Source organism: Dendrobium catenatum, unplaced genomic scaffold (assembly GCF_001605985.2).
Source record: "Dendrobium catenatum unplaced genomic scaffold, ASM160598v2 fragScaff_scaffold_130, whole genome shotgun sequence".
NCBI lineage: Eukaryota > Viridiplantae > Streptophyta > Magnoliopsida > Asparagales > Orchidaceae > Dendrobium > Dendrobium catenatum.
Window position 1 is genome coordinate 487,063 of NW_021318592.1, and position 21,575 is coordinate 508,637.

At 35.5% G+C, this 21,575-nt stretch overlaps 1 protein-coding gene across 1 annotated transcript; it reads right to left on the reverse strand.

Annotated features, from left to right (window-relative positions):
- Positions 1–2,207: 2,207 nt before the first annotated feature.
- LOC110102290 lies at positions 2,208–20,407 on the reverse strand. Its single transcript, XM_020830563.2, has 8 exons — positions 17,628–20,407; positions 17,445–17,548; positions 11,315–11,384; positions 10,382–11,176; positions 7,274–7,476; positions 6,111–6,234; positions 3,131–3,337; positions 2,208–2,573 (listed from the first exon to the last, which is right to left on the reverse strand). Exons 1-8 carry the CDS (start codon positions 20,382–20,384, stop codon positions 2,430–2,432), a joined length of 4,404 nt encoding a protein of 1,467 aa, XP_020686222.1. The 5' UTR covers positions 20,385–20,407; the 3' UTR covers positions 2,208–2,429.
- Positions 20,408–21,575: the final 1,168 nt, after the last annotated feature.

Sequence of the window (21,575 nt, forward strand, 5' to 3'; positions counted from 1 at the left end):
CATCTTGTTGCCTACGAAAATCTTGTTGCATAGGTATCAACAAATGACCAAATATGCTAATATGATTCAAATTTGATCCGAAAATTTTGAATTCTGATTGACTTGTTTAATAAACAAGTCAAATTTAGATTGGATTTTCTGACTGATTTAACCCGTTTAGTAAACCGTTCAGATTCAGACTAACCAATGAAGAATGAACCCTTTTTTTTTAAAGAAAATTACCTGTTTAATAATTTTTTAAACTTTTTTATATGTGGGTATAATCCTTTTTTTTTTATCAAACATCCTAAAATTAATAATTAGCAGGTTATAAATTTTCTTAACCAAAATTGGCCGGATTCGAATTATTCATTCCTAGAGGGTCGAGTTGAGGTTGGTTTTGACCTATTTAGTATTTATTAAACTTGTTGAGTTTGAGTTGGTTGGTTTCGGGTCAGGTCAATTTTGAATCAATCTCAAGTCCGACCCATGAACACCCATTTTGACACCACTATTGTTGATATCTTTCATTAGTTTTTGAGTAACTTCGAACCTAGAGTGGCTTCTGTTTCCATTGATGATGAAGAGATGCAGAGCTCACCAACAAGGATGGAAACAAAAATAATGGAAAATTTTCTAATAAGAATTTAGAGGACAATTTTTGCTTATCACAATTATTTTGAATGACATCTTTAGATTTAGATTTCGTTTGGGACAGCTTTTTACTTTATCTTGAAGCAGCTTTTTAGTACAAAGTTTATTTTTTTGTATTAAAAAGTTGTTTCAAGAAACAGTAAGAAAATCGTCTCAAACGAAACCTTATTTCTTGAAGAATATACTTCAAAATTTTATAAGTCAATCAATATAGGATTTTATCAAGAAAAATAAACTTCATAGTAGCTTATCGTATAATAAAAAATATTAAAAAAAAATCAAATTAGGCCTATGAACAGCTTACAGAAGTATAATTCTTGTTGCATTACTTGGTAGATATTGGCAACCCAATATCCACCAATCATGCATCCATCCAACGGCCATTATTGCATTTGATTAAACCAAAACTATAATATAACAAATCATGATCATTTTGATTGAATTGATTAAAGGATAATGAAAGCAATAGAACTTAATTATTTCTATGAGCAAATTATTTGAATTTCTTAATTTGATCAATAATCCAATCCAATCATTAATAATTAAATTGTTTATCTATTTAAACTTGATATTTTTAATATTGCTTTTAATTATTTATTTATATATTATCCTAATCTTAAAACAAATCCAATGGCTTTCAGATCTATCACAATTAATTTTACTTACAATATTCTGATAAAATATTTGTTTCATCAAATAATTGAATTGCACACCTCTAAGTCTGAGCCCTCTTCTCAAGAGATTATTACATGCGGAATCCGAACACAAAAAACCAATCAGTTTTGTGATTGTTAAAAATAAAAGCATAGTTATTGTTTATCATTGCGCTTTTACTGTTCACCGCTATGCTTTTATTGGTCACGGTCACAAAACCGAACGATTTTCTATGTCCGGACTCCGCACTTAATAATCTCACCCTCTTCTCAGCCTTCTCTCTATGCCAGATTTATATTTTAAAAATAGCATTATACTTATCGTGAAGGAATTCACGCCATGATGAGCTTCATTTTCTTTATTTTACGCTGAGATTAGTACAATTTTTAAATCTCAACGTAAATCCAAGAACAATGAGGCCCATCCTGACGTAAATTCCATCAGACTATCCTGATAAAAGATTTCTTTTTAGTTCTATACGCTTAATCAAAATGCGCATGCAGAAAAAAATATGCCTAAAATCAGATTGGCAAGCAGCTCTGCTTGTTGGACTTGAAAGAACATCAATCTGAAGTTCTATTGAAGCACCAAAACAAAAATAAAGTTAGATGATTTCATGGCTATAAACATATTAGAAGTTTGTATAAGTCATGAGTTCTGTAAATCCATTACAGGCCATAAGGTGCAAATTGGTATTTTTCTGGTGCAGCAGGTGAAGATTTGTTCAATCAGCTGCTTTCATAAAGATTAAGATTTTATTTGGGATGACTTTCTTACTGCTTCTTAAAGCAGCTTTTTAATACAAAAATTACTAAGAAGCAGTAAAAAAGCCGTCCCAAACAAAACCTAAGAGATGATCTGAACGCAATTCAATTTCTAAGGAGAAAAATTCCATGAACCATCAAAATAACCAAAGGAACTAACAAAAATCAAAAGATTGATAACAGAATTTCATATATAAGGTGTGAAGGTTGTTTATAACCCAACTCATGTACAGAAAAGTAAAGCCAATACCTCCAGCTTCGATATTTTGTTATTATTGCTGTCTTCCAAATTTTATAGAGAATTTCTCTGCAAGAAAATGACTTCAACAGGAAGCCAACAGGTTTTTCAGCCAGCAGAGATTGAGTTAAGACTTCAGATCACAATAGGAAGGTGCCCAACTCCTGATTGTGTCGAGTAAGTAAGACATTTCTAACACCAACCCATTGAAGCCGATAAGAAAGGTCAAGATTATGAAGAAGAAGTCTTATTCTGTCTGCTTCATCCAATTCCCTGGATTTTTCCTGTATTGACTAACACAAAGTTTTATTTGTGCAGAAAGATGTGAAAAATGGATGTAATGTTTCAGCTGAATTGATAACTAATGAACCATTAATACTAAGATGAACAGTACAAAGTGACAATAAGTAGACATGTTGACAGAAATAACATCAAGAAGAAAAAAAATACCAGTAACTATAGTAAGACTTTTCAGAATTATGCAATTGATTTGGTTCTTCTTACCCATATTTTTTTTTCCAAAAAAGAAAAAAAAATTAAACATAGTACTCTTCAACACTATTTACCGGGAAATTATTCTGTGCGGACGCCGAACGTCGTTCGGAGACCAATCAGAATGAGTCACATTAGTACCGTGGCTTAGTACCACGCTCAATATTGCTGACGTGGCTCATTCTGATTGGTCTTCGAATGTAGAGTTGCATTCAGCGTCCGCACAGAATAATTTCTCCTATTTACCATTGACAGCCTATACAACAAAGAAATAATAAAATAATAGCATCAATATACAAGAAATAAAAGATAAACAGTCCAAACTATGAAAAACAACATCCACGTTTACCTCAGAATCAGCCCGTTTATCAATCCTGACTATGTTTGCCATTATACTTGATCTAGAAGAATTTGGAGAAAATCCTTCCCATGGGGGAACAAAGATTAGTTTGGTACATTGAACGGGAACCAAGTTTCTGCTTAGCTTCTCCCACCAGGGAGTTCCCAGTGACCACCACCTTAGCAATAAGCCATTCTCGGAGAACGCAACTAGACCCTAAATCAGAAAAGAAAATTTGAGAAGGAAAATAGAAATGCTAAATTATACTAATGGTTTCAAAACAATTACCATGTATGCACATTTTAGATGCAAGAGAGTGGTAAAAGAAAAGGAGGCCAAAAGATGAATTAAAAAAGTAGGGAGTAAAAAAGGGACCTTTTGGCCCCATTCCAAATATACCCAAAATTTACCTTATCCTTACTTTTCATTGAATACGACAAATTAAAACTTCAACAAACCTATTTACACTCCTAATAAATGCAATCAAACAACCACTATGATAGTTCTAAATTTCAAAGTAACAAAAAAGTCATTAAATCTTCAAGAGTCTATTTAAACCTAACTTCAATGGAAGCTAGCCTGTAAACAAAGTAATTATGAGATATCACCCAATAAAATCAAAGTTAACTAACAACAATAAAATATAAACATTCAATATCTGAAATATTACACCTCTAACTATTTGAATTGTAGAAGAAGGAATTCTTGCTAAAAAAGAAATTATTTTAGTTGGCACCAGACCACCATGAACTTATGTTATTTCGCCAATCAATACAGAGAAAAAGACAAAATGTACCAAAAAAATATGGGAAGATAAAAAATGGAGAGAAAAACAAAGGGACAAGGGTTTATCAAGTGGCTATATATCACACGGCCTTTTGTTTTAGGAAATGGTAATTGGGGCACTCCGATGACCAAACCTCTAACTTAATTAGGGTGGAGTGAACAAGCATATAATATTACACATGCATATGTGTGTATCAATATGTATATATGAGATGTATTTGACTTATCGATAGAATCAAAATGCTTTTCCGGTCAAATCATACACCGTCCAAATTTTTATATGTACATGATGAAAGCAGGTGCAACAATTAAGGAAATATATTACTGTACAGTTAACTATCACATGCACCTAACCTAAGATCACATATTTTCAAACTACGTAACATCTTTCATACTCTTGTTGGTAAACAGTGAAGCCATAATTCCCCCTCCTATGCCAATCAATAGAGAAATTATTCTGTGCGGACAACAGACAGTCCAGAGACCAACCAGAACGCATCACGTCACCTAGTACAAGCGGTACCGAGCACCGATACCGAGCAAAAAAGTGTCGCGGCACATTCTGATTGGTCTTCGGACGCCGTTCAGTGTCCACACAGAATAATCTTTGCAATCAATGGCACTTAATCCATTATAGCAATTCTTCCACTACATGCATTTACTAAATCAGCTACAAATCAACTCTTCCATGTCCCAAGGAACGGAGTCCTATAGACTAACAGAACAGTAAAACATTTGAGTATTGCCAATTTGCCATCAATGCTGGAGAAAAAAATACTATGGTCGGAATTCAAGTAATGAAAAAAACCTCGTATCATCATTGAAGGATGCCAGACCTAACGAAAAGTAAACCAATTGAAGAAGAGTTGAAGTGAAATTATTAGGAAAATGTAAATGTATAAATTTACATAAATTCTTTCTCCTAAATTGCTTCAGCACTGATCCTTTTCCATGTATCAAAATTCAATTAAAATGTACTCTCTCTCTCTCTAAATTTAATAGGGACTAATATATACATACATGACTTAATGCAATTTTAAAATCATTCAATTATCCCAGGACGCATCAAGGTGTCGGCAAATGACTTGAATTCAATAGTAAAGTCGTTAAAGATATTATAACATATATAATAGTTTTAATTAGTGAAATACATACGTCAAATTAAGAATTTTATATATGATTTTATACTCAGCCTAATTATTCTCAATTTGTTACATATCGGATGACTATTCATGTCAATATGATAATTAACGAAACTTGGAAAATAGAAAATTTTCATGTTTCAAATGAATGTGAACTGCATAAATTAATTTTTTAAAACATAAAAGGAACATATAAATCTTGATATTGGTCTACAATATAAGAAAATTTTAGGGATCAATTTTGGCAAATCTTTATGATGGTTTCATCAATTTATTAAACATGTAATGAATAAATGAATAACATATAGCCTTTCATTAAAATACTACAAATGTCTACTTTTTAAAATAAAAGGTATTGAAAGTATTTTAGAAATTATGCATACTCATAAAATTTCAATTAATCATCAATCTTAATATTTGGACCCAACATGGGATGCCAACTTTACGTGTTTGAGGCACTGTTAGATAATTTTGAAAGTTAATAAATTTAAATGTCCTGCATTTCATGGTGTAGAACAGCACAAGCATATTTGATTCATAAATCAAATGTAGCATGTTTCAAAATTGGCAAAAAAAGCTTTATATTAAAAAAATGCTTTCTATATAGTAGATTGGTGGCCTATCATGTTTTTGGTAAAAGAAAAAGATTAAAATGGTCATTGGACTATTTATGCCGAGGCATTTTAATCCCAAATTATATAATGTGTTCAACTTAGTCTTTGACTTGTCAAACCTAATCCAAAATAGTCCTTTGATCGTTTCAAATCTGATCCAAAATAATCAAACAAAAAAGGGTTACTTTGGATCATATTTAAAAAATTTGAGAGATTAAATTGAACATAGTAGACAGTTAGGACCAACCCCAAACAAATAATCCAGAGACCATTTTGACTTGCTGATCATTTTGGGTGTATATTGTACCGATTAGCATTTCCAATAAGAGTATGTAACCATGACATTTTTATAATTAACTTAATTATTTGTAAAAGATTAAAAAGGAATAGAACATGTCTTTATTCATGAATTAAACACTTCTTGCAGGTGAAAAACATACGATGTACCTCTCCATCTGGTGAAAAGCTTAATGCTGATATGGCTGTAGCCATCCCTGCGTTGGATGCTCCTTCAAGTAAACTTGGAAGACCAAGAGGGGCACTTGCATCCAAAATCTTTATTTTTGTTACACTGCATCAATACGTAAAATAATATGGTACAATATATGAAATCTAACCACGTAACTGAGCTGTTCAAGAAGATTTGAATTTTGTTTGAGAACACAAATTTTCATAATTCACCGTTCTCAGAAGATGCCAAATATTTGAAGTGATTTCAAGGCCAAAAAGAGGATGCCATACAGTCTATTTGGGATCAGGTACCCTTCAAAGCCATTGACAAGGAAGATGAGTAATTGGGATTTTCAACCGTGATTTTTTTAGTGTTAGGTTTAGTTTGGGACGGCTTTCTTACTACTTCTTAAAGCAGCTTTTTAATTTCTGTACTAAAAAGCTGCTTTAAGAAGCAGTAAGAAAGCCATCCCAAACGAAGCCTTAGTTGAAAATTGATGATGTTCATGTCTTAGACATCAAGAACTTATGCTGCGAGGGAATGGGAATTGAATTTTCATGTAGTGTGAGAGGAGACTGATCTTTGTTGGTGAGAGAAGTAGCTGATAGGTTCATTTCAGAAGGGAGGGTAAAGCGAGGAGAAAAGGCAAAGTCAACGAGAGATGAGCGCCGTGAGGCCGATACCAAGTTGAAATTAAAGCTAAAATGATAAAAGTAGAATGGACTCAGTAGAAGGGATAAAAAAGAGGAGCTATTAGTGTATATTAAAAACTCCTATATGTTATGTATGTAATAAAAAAATTGGAGAAAGTAAATCCAATTTTTTTATTTGAATTAAGGAAAGAAAAAGTATATGAACCAAACGAAAACAAAAAAGATTTCAAAAGAAATAATAAGATTCTTCGTGAATCATCCGTTCTAAATCGAACGATGAATTGGTTAAATTATTCACTAATAGAAAAAAGAATGAAAGATCTTTCTAGCTAAAGTAGTTTTGAATGAAGGGTAAGGATGAGCTCAATACAAGCATGTGCTGTCCTTTTTACATTTCTGTTATAGGCAGTGCTATTAAGTGCAGCCTATTCAAAGAGAGCAAGGAAGAAAAAAAATCACACAACTTTGAACAAATCTATAAAAGCACAAAAAAGGGGGTAACATACCTCTCCAAATCATAAACAAGAATGGTTACACTGCGAACGTCCCCAATAGCACTCCCAATGGCTAATCGAGTTGATGACTCATTAAGAGCAACCATTGGAAGTACCCGTGCAATTTCCTTTAGTGCAAGCATGGAGCTTTTAAGGCAAGCTTTACGCATAACCAAGTTGCTGGGATCCATAGTTTGTAGCACATAGTTCAGAATCTGCAAATCTCCTTTATATTAAAGCTCATAAAATAAGTAAAGTATGCAACTTGTATGTTATCTTAGGATGAAGATGATATATTTATTGTATAAAATAAAAATACCAAGAAAGAATCATCATAATAGAGCACATCAGAATTATTAGTAAATGACAGATCATCATTGACACCAAAAAAAAAAAAGATTGGTAAGCACAAAAAAAAGTAAACTGCACCTCCCTCCATTACCTTTGTCGTACATCCAAAATCATAACAGGAAACTAGATTAATCTGCCGCCATTTTCTTCTTGACTAGAATTATATCCCTTGGTTAGAATTTGCAGAAACCAAACCAAAAAATTGAAAAACTAACCAATAAAGACAAAATAATTAAGCAGATTCACTTATCAAGAGAATCCAGCTTAAGTTGAAAGAAAAAAAAAAGCAACAGAGGACCTAGACCAATTGAGAGTTGTATCTAGGATCTGAATTCAAGGTCAAACAGGAGGGCTCGCGTTGTCTATACAAGTAATCTTGGAATCTGACTTGATAGAACTTTCCAGCTGTCCCACCATGTTATAACAACAGAATTAAAGAAAACAGCAGAAAATGTTTGCCGGAATAATTTAGTAATAAAAGGGAATCAGAGAATAGAGTAAATGCTAGAGTCGATGGTTTAAATTGTAGAAAATTTGCTTTGCCTGATCTCTAGAGGTTCTTGATACCACCACACAGAAGTATTCCTACTGTCTTCATTCCACTTTGAATGGCAAAACAACAGTCAGGCACCTCTTTCCTCAGCTAAAAATCAGATAACAGAGCCTAGGACAGTCGAGGAAGGTGCAAGGACTCCAACGATCTATTGGACTCCACTACAATATCCTTTACATCCTCTCCTCTTCAAAATAGGGGAATACACCCCAAAAAAAGAGAAATCCTTCACAAACCAAGTGAGACGTAACTCAATAAAAGACCCTTCCTAACAGTAGAAGAAGAAGTCCGGTTTTGCTCAGTTTGGAAGAGTCCAGATTCGTGGTCGACATATTTGAGGGATAGAAGAGAAGTTCTTGCAGTTCATAACTTCGACCAGAAGCAAAGAGGAGTTTGTAGGGTTTCCTAGAAGAAGGAGAAAATGCGATTAGTGCTCGACCGAGAGGAGGAGGAAGAAGAAGAAAGTGTTTAGTTGTGCATTCTTTTTTTACCATAAGAAAGAAGTGAGCGGGTATTGTTCGTTTGAGTTGGCATTGGCTTAGAGTGATTTTGGTGAAGTTGGAGAGGGAGGAGGTGCGTGATCATGGTTGATTGCATGTGGGGTTTGTATTTGCACAGAAGAAGGGGAAGAGGGCTATTTGGCTGTGCTCAACCAAAAAGAAAGGCATAAGGACTGATGAGTAGCTTTGAGCAATGATTGAGATGGTCTTAAATTGTTTAAGTAAATCAGAAGCAACAAAGAAGAAATTGGATAAGTGAATTTTCTTTTTGATGGAAAAAGAGATTTACAATTTTAATGTGAGTTCTTTAACTTATGTGATGGTGTTCGACAAGAAAGAAGAAGTCGAATTGTGCAATCCTGTGCAGAGAAGTAGGAAAATAATTGAACGTAAGTGATGCAATTTATTTAAATATCAATTCAATCATTCTATGGAATATATTAAGCATGCAAATGTGAATTGATAATTTGGAGGCGTTCAATGTTGACATTGATGATGTTCGATGCCTTCGAAATTGCCCTTAATGATGTTCAACATTCCATCATTGATTTTGATGTTATTAACACCTTATTAGTGTTTTAAGATATGGCATAATTGAGTAATATAATCGAGGCAGAACATTTAAGCAAAGCAAATGTGTTCTTGGGGAAATTTTGGGTGATGAGTAGTAAGGAAGGTCAATTAAGAATTTAAGGAACTTGGAAGTGGATTTTTTGCTCTTTCAAAAGAGAGTGAGGTGGTTGATTATGATTATATTTTATTCAGTAGCACTTATAGTTATATTATTAATAAAATACATTTACAGATATAACATATTGCAAGTATATTTGCTAACTTATAGTAACACTACTTTACATTAAAATAGTGAATATAATGACATGTGATAGAATGTTGTTTTCAACATCAGGAAATGTGAAGATGTTATCGCTATAGCATGAATCCTACTTTCACAAGCTTAAGATCCCATTTTTTCTAAGGTAGAATGGAGTTTACATTTAACCAGATTTCTCCTAATGATCGGCATCAGAGTTTATTTATTTTTGAGGTTCCATTTCCTATAAGCGCAAGTCATCATAGTTAATTACTCCTTCTAACGCGTAGAAGAGCGCTTTCGATTAATGATGAAATTATATTTGGTTGTGCAAGAAGTGTCGAAGTGTGCAAGTGTTTTAATCTTAGTTGTGGGGGGATGAAGGTACACCCGATAAAGATCTCATGGTTTACTCGTCCCGGGTACACCGTGAGTTTCAGTCTACCAACACTAACAATCATTTATTGTAGTGTCCAAAGAATCTGATTAGCAGTCATGGGTTGTCTACTCTCAAGGATCCTGCGTAAATCTATAGAGGTGACAGCTATGAAAATGCAAGAATTGGCAAGCAGGAATAGAAGGTATAGCAATGGAAACACAGAACAATAGTGAGGAAGCTCTATCAGCGCAGCCACAATGGGAAAGATCCAACCGACAACTGAAAATACATGACAATGACTGAAGATATAAAATCAGCAAAATGAAGTGAGAAATATTTCCCAAAAAAAAAACTGAGAAATAATGAGCAAATCATTATGGTAATAATTCAAAACTCCATACAAGCTGATTGGAGTTATATAGGTTGAATTGAAGCTAAATAATAATAAGTTAGACCGAATATAGTATTTAAAAATACCTAGAGCACTCTCAGTGATAAGCTAGCTTGCAAAGTAACAGATACGAACCTTGTCAAGATATAAAGCTGAGGGTTTTGGAGATCCACGTACTATCCTGATGAGAGTTTTCAGTGATACAAGATGGACGGGTGAATCTGATGAAGTAGACCAGATTTGGTCTTCTATTACATTCAGAAAACCAGCTATATCAGCCATCGCTAAACTTGGTAAGAGAATCCCTACCAAAGACTCCCGAATATTAGCAGTCATGGATTGATTATGTTTCCCAGTATTAGCTGGCGCACCAGAAAGACACTCTATCTGGAAAAATATATCACCAACAAGGCGTGGTATTTCAGGTCCCAAACATGATTTCCAGGAGCTTTCCATGCCTTCAGCCAGAAGCTCAGCTGCAGTTGAACAGAATCGGTCATTCATAGACATTACTAACTTAACCAACCTGTCAGAAACAAGCTTGGCAAGATTTTCTTTCACTTTGCTTGGGTACCAAACCACCAATGCAGCTGCAACAATAATGTGGGAAGCCATAGCATCCTGGCTTGTTCCACCAATGCAAGAGACCCACTCGTGAATTTCAAAAGAATCCAGCCATGAAACAATTTCATGATCACCATTTTTGTTCTGTATAGAGTTTTCGAAAACTGTGTGACGACTTGCGGATGTTTGATCACTTTCAGAATGAGTATGTTCCTCAACATTCACAGAACTTGTATTAACTCCAGGATGGAGTGTCTTCTGACCATAAAGAGAATGCGGAATAGCACGCGGAGCTGCACAATGAAACAAAGAGCGTGCAGCCATGCGCACATGTTCGCTAGGGTCTTGCCAAAAACTCACCAATAGCTGCGCACATTATGGATCAAGTTAGCATGCAAGTTCATTCATTGTTTGAGCAACAAAAACTTTAACAAGCAAACTGAAACTGATCTTCCAATGCTAAAGATCAAAGAGAGGTGCCAAACCATTAACATTATTTGCAACCTGGAGTAAAGGAGGCTTTATGTCTTGAACTCTCTCTGCAAAATTTCGAGTATAGAACGCCGCCAGGGCACTACAAAGAAAGAAAGAATAAACAACTTATATCCTCAAGCACAAATCTTGCACAAGTACCCTTTCAGTATAAAGAAGAAAGCCGTAAATTTAATACAGAAGAAACCGATAAACTGTTATAGAATTCCAAGTAAAGGGAAAAAAGGTAACAATGTAATCTAGTTCTAACTTCTAAATAGTTGAAAGAAGCAAATGGTATGTATTTTTAACTCTTTGCCAGAAACCAAACATAATGTCCAACAAAATTAAAACATTCAGAGTTCCATAAAATATAATCATGTAAGCATTTTATAAAAATAAAATGTGGTTGGAAGCTGGCCAGGGTTTCTTAGAACTGCACCTTTAGTGACATACCAAAACTTAACTGTTAAAAAAGAACAAGGACTAACTAGAACATCACTCGCAAGTGACACACCAAGACTTAACCTAATTGTGTTGAATAGTAGGTGATGAGAAAATTTAGATTTGTGGCATAAAGAATATGAACATGGATTTAAAAGTTTAGAGAATGACTGCATACAATGACTAGAGAAAGAATAAAAATTATATTACGACAAAAAGACAAATTAAACAAATACTTCAAGAAATAAGATCACTTTTTTACTTTAAAAAGTGGAGCTACAATTTGCAGATTTATTATCATTAATATAGAAGAAAATAATTATTTTTTCAAACATTGTAAGGTGATTTCTGAAGAATATCGGATCAAAAAGCACAGATTAGTGGTCATGAATTTTTATATAATAAAAGAAAAAGCAAGATTCAAATAGTTATAATTAGTGATATATGAAAGCTAAAAAATATTTCTGATGGATGTTTACTTTAGAAGAATTAAGAAGTAAAAAACAATTTGTTAGACCGTCCAGCCGGTCCGCACGGGACCGGCAGTTCGCGACTGAGGCGGGATCTCCGCCTCATGCGGAGATCGAGCGGCCCGTCCACCCCCGTAGAGCCGTTTAGGAAGTTTTTTTGAGCGTTTTGAGAGGGAAATTTGAACGTAGGGACTGTTTAGGGAATTCCTTTTCAAATAGTTATAATAAGTGATATATGAAAGCTAAAAAAAATAATTCTGATGGATGTTTACTTTAGAAGTATGAGAAGTAATATACAATTATCCTAAGATAACGATATTCAGATTAAAAATGTGAAAAAATATGGCTTTTCGAATATGTTGACCAAAGAGAAAAGTCAAAACTTTAAATGATAATCACACCACGTGAGTTAATATGGCCGGTTGCATTAAAACTATTGTTATAAAATTCTAGGGGTAATATATTGCAAATAAAGTATGGTAGAGTGAAGAGGCATAAAAGATTTATGCTTTTAAAGAATGGAAACAAACGTATTATGAAGACATAAAATAAGAGAAAAATATCAAAATGATCCCTTGACTATTATATAAGATCATTTTAGTCCCAACTATCTAATATATTGATATGCCTTGTAGTCAAGTTCAGCTAATCACAGCAGAAAATCCACAGAAAACAGTAGAAAACACTCAAACAATAGAATTTGGAGGAAATAATGGCTGGTTTCGATTAATAACTCAACAAAAAACAAAAGATACAAGCGATCTACAATTAGAGAGGTAAATCGTCTCTCCCAATCAACCTAGACGCCGCTAGGAAGCTCTCACAGAAGAAACTATAGCAAAAAACTCAAAAGAAACATAACCCTAATACAAAATAACAATCCCTATATAAGCCTCTACTCTTCCCTCCAATTTAACCCTAAAAATTATCTCTTGCATTAATTAATTCCCTCCCTCTTTTGACTCCTAACATATGAATAATTGGTTTACTAGGCCCCACAAGTGGAGCCGAAATTTCAGCCTTTTCACCCCCTGTAAAGTCCGGCCCCTAGCTGCTGAGCCGGCTACAAGACCGGTCATGCTAGATTGGTCGTAACAAAACTCCCCTCCCAAAAATGCAAATTGTCCTCAAGGTGGAAGGTTGGGAATTGTCTCTTGATTGTCTCGTATAATTCCCAAGTGACATCAGGCATTGGCAAGTCCTTCACCTTGATTAGCACCTCTTGTGTCCTTGTCTCCCCTCTGCATATGCTTGTTATTTCCGGTGGTTCCAACATAAACTTCATATACTCTATCAACATTGTGGGTAGTGATGATGGTGCTTGTTTCTCTATTGCCTTACTCAACTACGATACATGAAAGGCCGAGTGCAAAACTGAGGATGGTGGTAGCCTTAATCGATAGGCTACTACTCCGATGCGCTCCAAGATCTCATAAGGAATAAATACAGCGGGAATAGTTTTTCATTCCTTCTCTTCGCTAAAGTTTTTTGATTGTAGGGCCTCAATTTTAAGTATCATGTCCCCAAGTTCAAAATTTGCATCTCTCCTGTGACCATCCGCCTTCTTTTTCATGATCTGTTGGGCTCACAACAAATGCCCCATAAGCTCCGCTAGTACATTTTCCCTCTCTTCCAATAACTTCTCTACACTAGACCACGGTGTAGCGTTGCCACCATAATGAATCAAGTGTAACACTACATAATACCCCTTAACAGTATTGTAGAATGTCGCACAAATAAATATAACATTTTTCATCATATGAATAAATCATCCAACAATCTTACCTTTAATACATAAACGGAAGCATCTTATAAATATCAAATTACATCAAAACAATTACTTCAGAGTACAGAGCCACTAAAGAAATTCAAAATATTACACACACATGCAAATGAATATATCATGTAAATGCATTATGCTAATCATGCAAATGCATTAGGCCAGCCATACAAATGTATCATCCCAATCATACAAATACAACCCATCTTGTTAATGCATTATGCAATTCACATAAGCATATTATGCATTATGCAAATCACACAAAAGGGATTAGTTATCTTGCAAATGCATTATGCAAATATATTGAAAAATGTATATGACATTTCAAAGAAATTTGATCACCCGCAAGTGCTCCGACCGCTACGCTAAAATTTCAAATTTGAGGTCCGAGAATGTTGCACGAGTCAAAAGTGAGAACCTAAGTTTAAGTCTGGCCCTCTTCCTTGAATGGATCAGAGTTGAAACAACTTCAACTAATGAACAAATACACACTTGTAGCATCAACCAAAGTATTTGGTTTAATACGTTCACATTAGGCCTTCAAGGTCTCTTATAAGAAAGGTTCACTCATTAAAACATAAATTCTCGGTACTAACGCTCATTGAATCAATCGGAATATTTAGTTTTATATATTCACATTAAGCCTTCAAAGTCTTTTATAAAGAAAATCCGCTCATTAAAATGCAAACTCTGATTCCAATACCAATACAAAAACCCTGAAAGTCAGTGGCTGAACCTGATCCTTTGTTGGCAAGCAAACATAATTGACAATGTTCACATAATGAAATGAAATTACTTACAATCTTCAATGATGACCATATTGAGAGTGAATATTTACTGGTGGGGACACTATTACAAAAATGTCATGTACACTTAGATCGAATAGATCCTTTGTGAGCAAGTGGGTAGAGTTGACAAGATTCAAATAACTGAAATATAAATTATTTAAATCCCTGATAATGGCTGTGTTAAATGTGAAAATCACCCGAAAGGGATTCTAACTTTTAGATGCCCCAAAACTCTAATAAAATATAAAAATAATTAAAAGTGATTTTTCAATAATGGTTGGGTTGAAAACTAATCACTCAGAAGATCAAATTTCAATAAAAGTCTAAATCTAATATTTATCCAAATTTCAATATTTAAGTAAATCACTTGCAAAACTTAAATAAAAAATACATTTACCTTTCACAATAGTTTGCCGAGAAGAATAAATTTGAGAGTAACTACAGCTCATAAAGAGCAAATGACCAATCGAGAATATCGCTAAAATTCATTCTCAAACAATTGTTTGTTAGTAATGACGTGTTAAAATGTCTTCTAACAGTGGTTTGGCCCAACGTTTCGCAGAACACATGGCTTCTCCCAACAGCTTCATGTGATAAATAGTTATAACGAGGTCCTCTGATTGATGGTTTAGCCACACGGCTCCACAAAATCAATAGTTTGGCCCAAGGGCTCCACATGGAGAAAGATTATGATCGATGTCCTCTAATCGGGTGGTTTAACCAAACGACTCCACTATATTACAGTCAAAGCTAAAGCCCGTATGTTATCCAATGACTAATACCCTTAAGCAATCAATCACAGAGTATAATTAATTGAGCATAAAGCCCTCTCTCAGTTAAGGCCAACTCAAATATATCCCCTTACAAACATTTATCTCAAGTATGCAAGGTACCCTTGGATAAAAGAACTTATGACTACCGACAGGGATCCTTTGATTGGATTGGGTCGACTACCTCCTTTGACTAAGTAGACTAGGGTCCTCAACAGCCTAGGATGATGAAGCTATGAGATTGGGCCCGCCATAATTCCCTCATCGCCCGTTTTAAGAATATGGTGATAAATTTCAAATCCTAGAAATTTTAAATTTCTAAATCCAAACCCTAAAGCCACGGTTAATATATATGGGGTAGTTAGTACCTATTTAACACTAACCTTAATCGAGAATTCTCTTTCGTTATCGAGATATGTAATTAATCATAGGAGCTTGTGCAAACCAGACCCCATATCATAAAGTACGCAAAATTATGGTGAAATCTGTTGGTAATGTTTATATAAAATCCAATATGCCTTTTAAAATTTAAACGGGAACATAATCTCGTTAAAAAGGCGCAGAGAAATTGGACGTGAATTTTCAGAGCCCACAGCAAGTACTAGAATATAAAGATTCATAAGCTAAATTTAGTAAATATCAGGTTATAAATTACTCGTAAAATCAGCTTACAATCAATTCAAGATTTAATACTCAAGACCCTTTAGAGGATGTGATTAAATGTAGGTACCACAAAAAATTGCATATGTTATAAACTAAATGATCATAATAGCAAGAGAATGTTACAATAAAACCCAATTTAGAAAAAAAAAAAAAAACAATCACCTAATTTGATTATATATTGATCCAATAAATTAAAACACAACAAAATATTAATGAAAATTGATGTAGACGCAATACATGAAAAAAAAACTAGAATGGGAAGATAAAAAGCAATAATGAAAAGTTTACAACTAGCACAACAAATCTTGGATGGATCTAGCAACTAACAATAATGGTAGCACAAAGACGAGAAGATTCTGCTCTTTGAGAGCAAAAAAAGGGGGGTTTCCAGCAATAAATAAAAGAAAATGAAGACACAAAAATAAGAAAAAATTGGAGACAACACAAGGACACTCAAACCTACGATTGGACTGACAAATGCCCTTCACATCATCCGTGGGAAGACCTAAAATACTAAGGACAGCAAGCAGCCACAAAACAAAGAATTTTTGCATTCAAATGTTCAAACTCAAAAACTCAACACAAGTTACCTTTTCCATATTCCAAAAAACCTTTAGACTTCCTAACATCTAGTCTCTAAAAAGTGGCCAGCCGAAGAAGTAGGGAGAGGAAAAGACAAGCTCATACATTTTTGAAGAAAGATAAAAGAAAAAAAAAGGACAGCATCAATGTAAGAAAGGTATCCAAAGCCTTCAAAATGGAGGTATTTATGATGAAGGAAATCATGAAAATAATGGGAAAATAAAAATAGTTCACAAATTAATTAAGGGGGAGAGGTGGCCAGCCTAAAAGGAGAAAAAATATATAAGATAAATTAAAATACATGGTAACTTGGCAAACCAATTAATATAAAAGGGCCCATGACACAACCCAAAATACAAAATATCCTTAAAATCATCATTTCATTAAAGAAAATGCATAAGGATATTGTGAATGCGATAAACAAATCCCAATGATCGACAATGCCAATAGCTATAAGCTCTAAGCTCAACATCATTATGTAACGCTATAAATCAAGTTTCGAGGTCTTACTAGGCGGAAGCAACAAATGAATATTTGGCTTCTAATAAGATGAAAATTATTTTGAATTTCTTGTGGTAAACATGAACAACTAGTCAACTACATCATAGGGCAAGAAAACAGATTCTTAATTTCAGAAAATAGCATGCGCAAAAAGCAAAGCCTCACCTGCATGCAACTGTAGTGGAATGATATAAGCCAATCATGCATTCCGCAAGTGAAACAATTATAAGAGACCTCATAGCACAATATTCTGATGAGGACTTCCAAAGCTGATAATACATTAATAATAAGATTCAACCACAAGGTTCAAAATGCATAAAATACAAAATCTGATCCTAAACAGATTACCTCTAAGCTAGCACATTGACCAGGGAACATCAAGGTCATTGAACATCTATCCCCCAGTATTCCAGCAGCTATTTCAAATCCATCTGGTTTGCATACATCCATTTCCTCCTTCAAAAGCTTGTCTAATTCTAGATCAATATCCCACAGGTGAAGAAAGCATAAGCTGAACCGAAGCAAATATCCTTCCAACGTTTGTTTCATAATATTACTTCTATCCCCTTGAGCAACAGCACTATCATCTGAAGGTTCATCTTTCACAGATTGCTCCTTTGCCTTATTAGAAGATTGAGAAACTGTTTGCTCATCATGATTTTGAAGATAGTTCAAGGAAACCAAAGAGGAAAGGTCAAATTCCAGGATAGCAATTCCAGGAAAAGGGCAAAAACATATAATAGGATGTTTATTGTTTTCACGAACATGCTGGAAAGCAAGCTGCTTTGCTAAGCTGTTTACAGCAGAATCAGAATTGGCATCATGAATCATGCTTATGGAAGGTAACTTTCCTTTATTGCTATTTGTTAGGTAACTATATGATTCTGGAAAATCTGTACTTTTCCTATCAGATTGCAGCTTTTGAACTTCAGATACTGCAACTGTGCCTAAATCAGTTCTTGTTGATCTGGATTGAGAGGAACCAGAATCATCACTAACAGGAAGAAGCAATGGTGATGCTGAAGTACTGCCTCCCATTATACTTCCATTGATGAAGTTTAAGTTGATACCCTTACAAAAATGATCTAACATCGAATGAGAAGCCGATCCACGGATAATCCTTTCACGAGCACCTGTTTTAACATCCCACAGGTATAAAATGTCAACAGAATCAGATGGTGCTGGCAAACTTCTACAAAGACATGCCAAGTAACCTCTTCTGCTGTCCCAGGCAACCAGTGATGGATAACTAGGATGTCCAGGGAACATCCTCTCAACACGTAATGTCGCAAGGGAAACAAGAGCCACACAACAATCTTCACCAACAGAAAGGAAACAGTCCTTCCATGGTTTGTCAGTCCAGGCTGGTGGTAATATGATTTGCTTGATAGGAGCTATATGATGATGCATTACAAGAAGAAGAGTTGCAGAATCTAGATTCCATATCCGGACTGTGCAGTCCATGCTTCCCGACACTAGTATCCTGCGAAGAGTAGGGTTGCTTGAGCTCTCAACCATAAGATGCGCTGCCAAGCAAAGCACAGCACCAGTGTGTCCTGAAAAGAAACATTCAGTTACATGCATATTAGAGGAGTCCAGTGAATCTTCTTCTGCAGAATTTTCATTTAGAGATGGACTCAGAAGCCAAGCCACTTGAATTTCACCGCTATAGAAGCCATAAACAATGGCGTATTGAGTGTAAAAATCATGTGAAAGCACCATTGAAGATGAAATGATACGATCTGCTAAACAATGGCCATTATCTGCCCTTTTGCTACCTAGAATACTCAACTTCTCATCTAACTTTTTTGTGTGGCAGAATGACTTAATATCAGAAAAGCCCCCTTTTCCTAAGAGCATACTGAGAGAACAGCTGCCATGCTTTCTCTCCTTGGTTGATTCAAATTCAACTATTGACCAAATAGTGATTGAAGGTTTCCATGCCAGTAAATCTCCTTGTGAAAAAGAGAGCGATTCTAGACGAACAACAGAGTCATTCAACTGGCAGAAGTGAAACAATGACTCCCCTATGCTATTCGGAGGGCCAGCAGGAACTTCACAAAGAGGCTGAAAGTTGAATACAGTAGATGATATAAAAATTAAAAACACCATGGCAGACCCATTACTGCAACAAAAGGCAAAACAAAAACTCCTTGGAGAATCCTCCTCAGAGACATGGGTTTCTGATACACTGCAATTGACATCACGATGAAGGAACAGTCCCCCGGTAAGATTCAGCCTCGCGGAAGATTCTTCATCGACAAGGTTAGAATCCAGTAAAGAAATCTCGCCCATGACCTTGCCATTTAATACAGATCTAAATTCGCAGTGAAATTTGTATATTAGAACCAAGAGACTACCATCTTGAGCTACCGCCACAGCCTGCTCAGCATCGTTAGAGTTACTCTCCCCCCATACGGATGTGAGCGACTCCGACGAAGAGCCTCGATTCATAGAACTTGTTGAGCCTTCACCGTCGTGACCAGACTCTTTCGGCAGCGCCAAGAACTGAGCTTTCCCGTACCCATCAACCAGGAAAACAGCTTGCTTCCCCTTCTCTACTTCATCCAACAAAGGAACGAAAGCCATGGACTTCACATACCCAATGCCCAAACTACCATGGAAGACAGTCTGCACCATAAGCAGTGTGCTGGAGTCCACGATCAGCACGGAACTCTTCGAAGACTCACCTGAGCTGCACGCGATGCAAACGTGGCGCGGTGAAGATGGAAGAGCGGCCAAATGGGAAGGACTCCCCGCCCATTGGGGGAGCTTCCGTCGCCGACGGCAGCGGAAGCTGCCAGCGCTCCAGACGCAGAGCACGCCATCCGCGCACGCGCTAAGCAGCGCGGACGGGTAGAGGGTCGAAGACATAGGGTTTGATGAGTCTGGGAAGCAGGGAGCAAGAACAGCAATCTCAGCGGCGTGACCACAGAGGAGGGCGAGGGGGCGGACATCGTGGCCTGAAAGGGCCCAGCGGACGACAGCGCCGTCGGAACCACCAGTGAAGAGTGATGGAGGGTTGTGGAGGAGGACAGTGACGGCACTGATACGATGAGAGGGCGCCGAAGGGGGCCATAGGCAGGCGATGGCCGGGCACTTCATCGGGCATTGTTTGATTTTTGTTTTTCTTTAATTGATCTATAGTTAAGTTTTTTTAATATCTCTTAATTATATCATGATTAATGTAAAACCAATTTAATGCCCATTTGAGACACATGCCAAGCCTAAAAATTCTAACATTTGCAACCCGCTTTTGGTAAAAATTATTGCGTGCGGCTTTCGGATTCGTCTGGAGGGGAATTCGGACATGCCACATCACCCGAGACTCAGTGCATCTGGATGATGTGGTGTGTCCGAATTCGCCTCCGGGTGGTTCGAACGCTGCATGCAATAATGGCTCCTTCAAAAAACTTTTATTTTCACCATCCATAATATTTTTAGATTTTTTTCTTTCTATTAGAAGGGTTGGCTACAATTTAGGATTTTGAGTGAGCATTAGGTAGAGCGGTGAGGTTTTGAGAAAGCTGTGGGTGGAACATCAATGGAGATCGAATAGTTGGAAGAGAGAAGTGTAGTAGTTCGACTATGGGAAGAGAAGAGCTCAAAAGAGATGGTTGATTTGAGTGGGTTTATTGCAGTTTGGGAATCACAGGAGGGATTGCTATTCGGGTAAGAGGTTGCGAGAAACATGAGGTCTCAAGATTAGAATTGAATGCTGAACCTGTAGTGTCACATAGCATCCCTTGGTGGTATATACATGCATTTCTCTTTTTTTTAGTGTGAAAATGGTCTAAGAGAGAAGATAAACAAGGAGAAATCGAGATAAAATAGATTTATATATAAATTTCTTCCATTTTTCATAGTGGATTTGTTAGTGTGATGTGGCTACGTAGTTTTTTTTTCCGATTTCAAAATTTTTCACTTTAAATCTTGAAGTCCTTTACTTTTTCACAGTATTCTATTTTTTTATTTATTTTATTACATGGTTTATTTCACATCCTAACAAATATTTGATTTTGAATTTAGGCCAATTCAATCAATTTGATCTCACAAAAAAAAAAAAAAAATCAAAAAAAAAAAAAATCAATTTGATCTCACATCAACCCTCTCTCTTAAAAAAAAAAACAAGCACGAAAAGAAAAAAGGAAAAATCATATTCATTTTGAGTAGGTCCTTTTCAAACCACATAATATGTTGTGGTTGATGTGAACTATTCGATTGGTATATATTATTATAATTTAGGCATCTGAATTAAAAGGGTATTATTTTAATTTCAATCTCCAAAATTATCTT

Coding starts and splice junctions, on each gene's coding strand:
- LOC110102290 (XM_020830563.2), bottom strand. CDS start 20,384: ATGAAGTGCCCGGCCATCGCCTGCCTATGGCCCCCTTCGGCGCCCTCT. Junction 7,477..10,381: donor CAGCTTTATATCTTGACAAG/GTTCGTATCTGT, acceptor GGAGATTTGCAG/ATTCTGAACTATGTGCTACA. Junction 2,574..3,130: donor ATAAACGGGCTGATTCTGAG/GTAAACGTGGAT, acceptor TAGTCAATACAG/GAAAAATCCAGGGAATTGGA.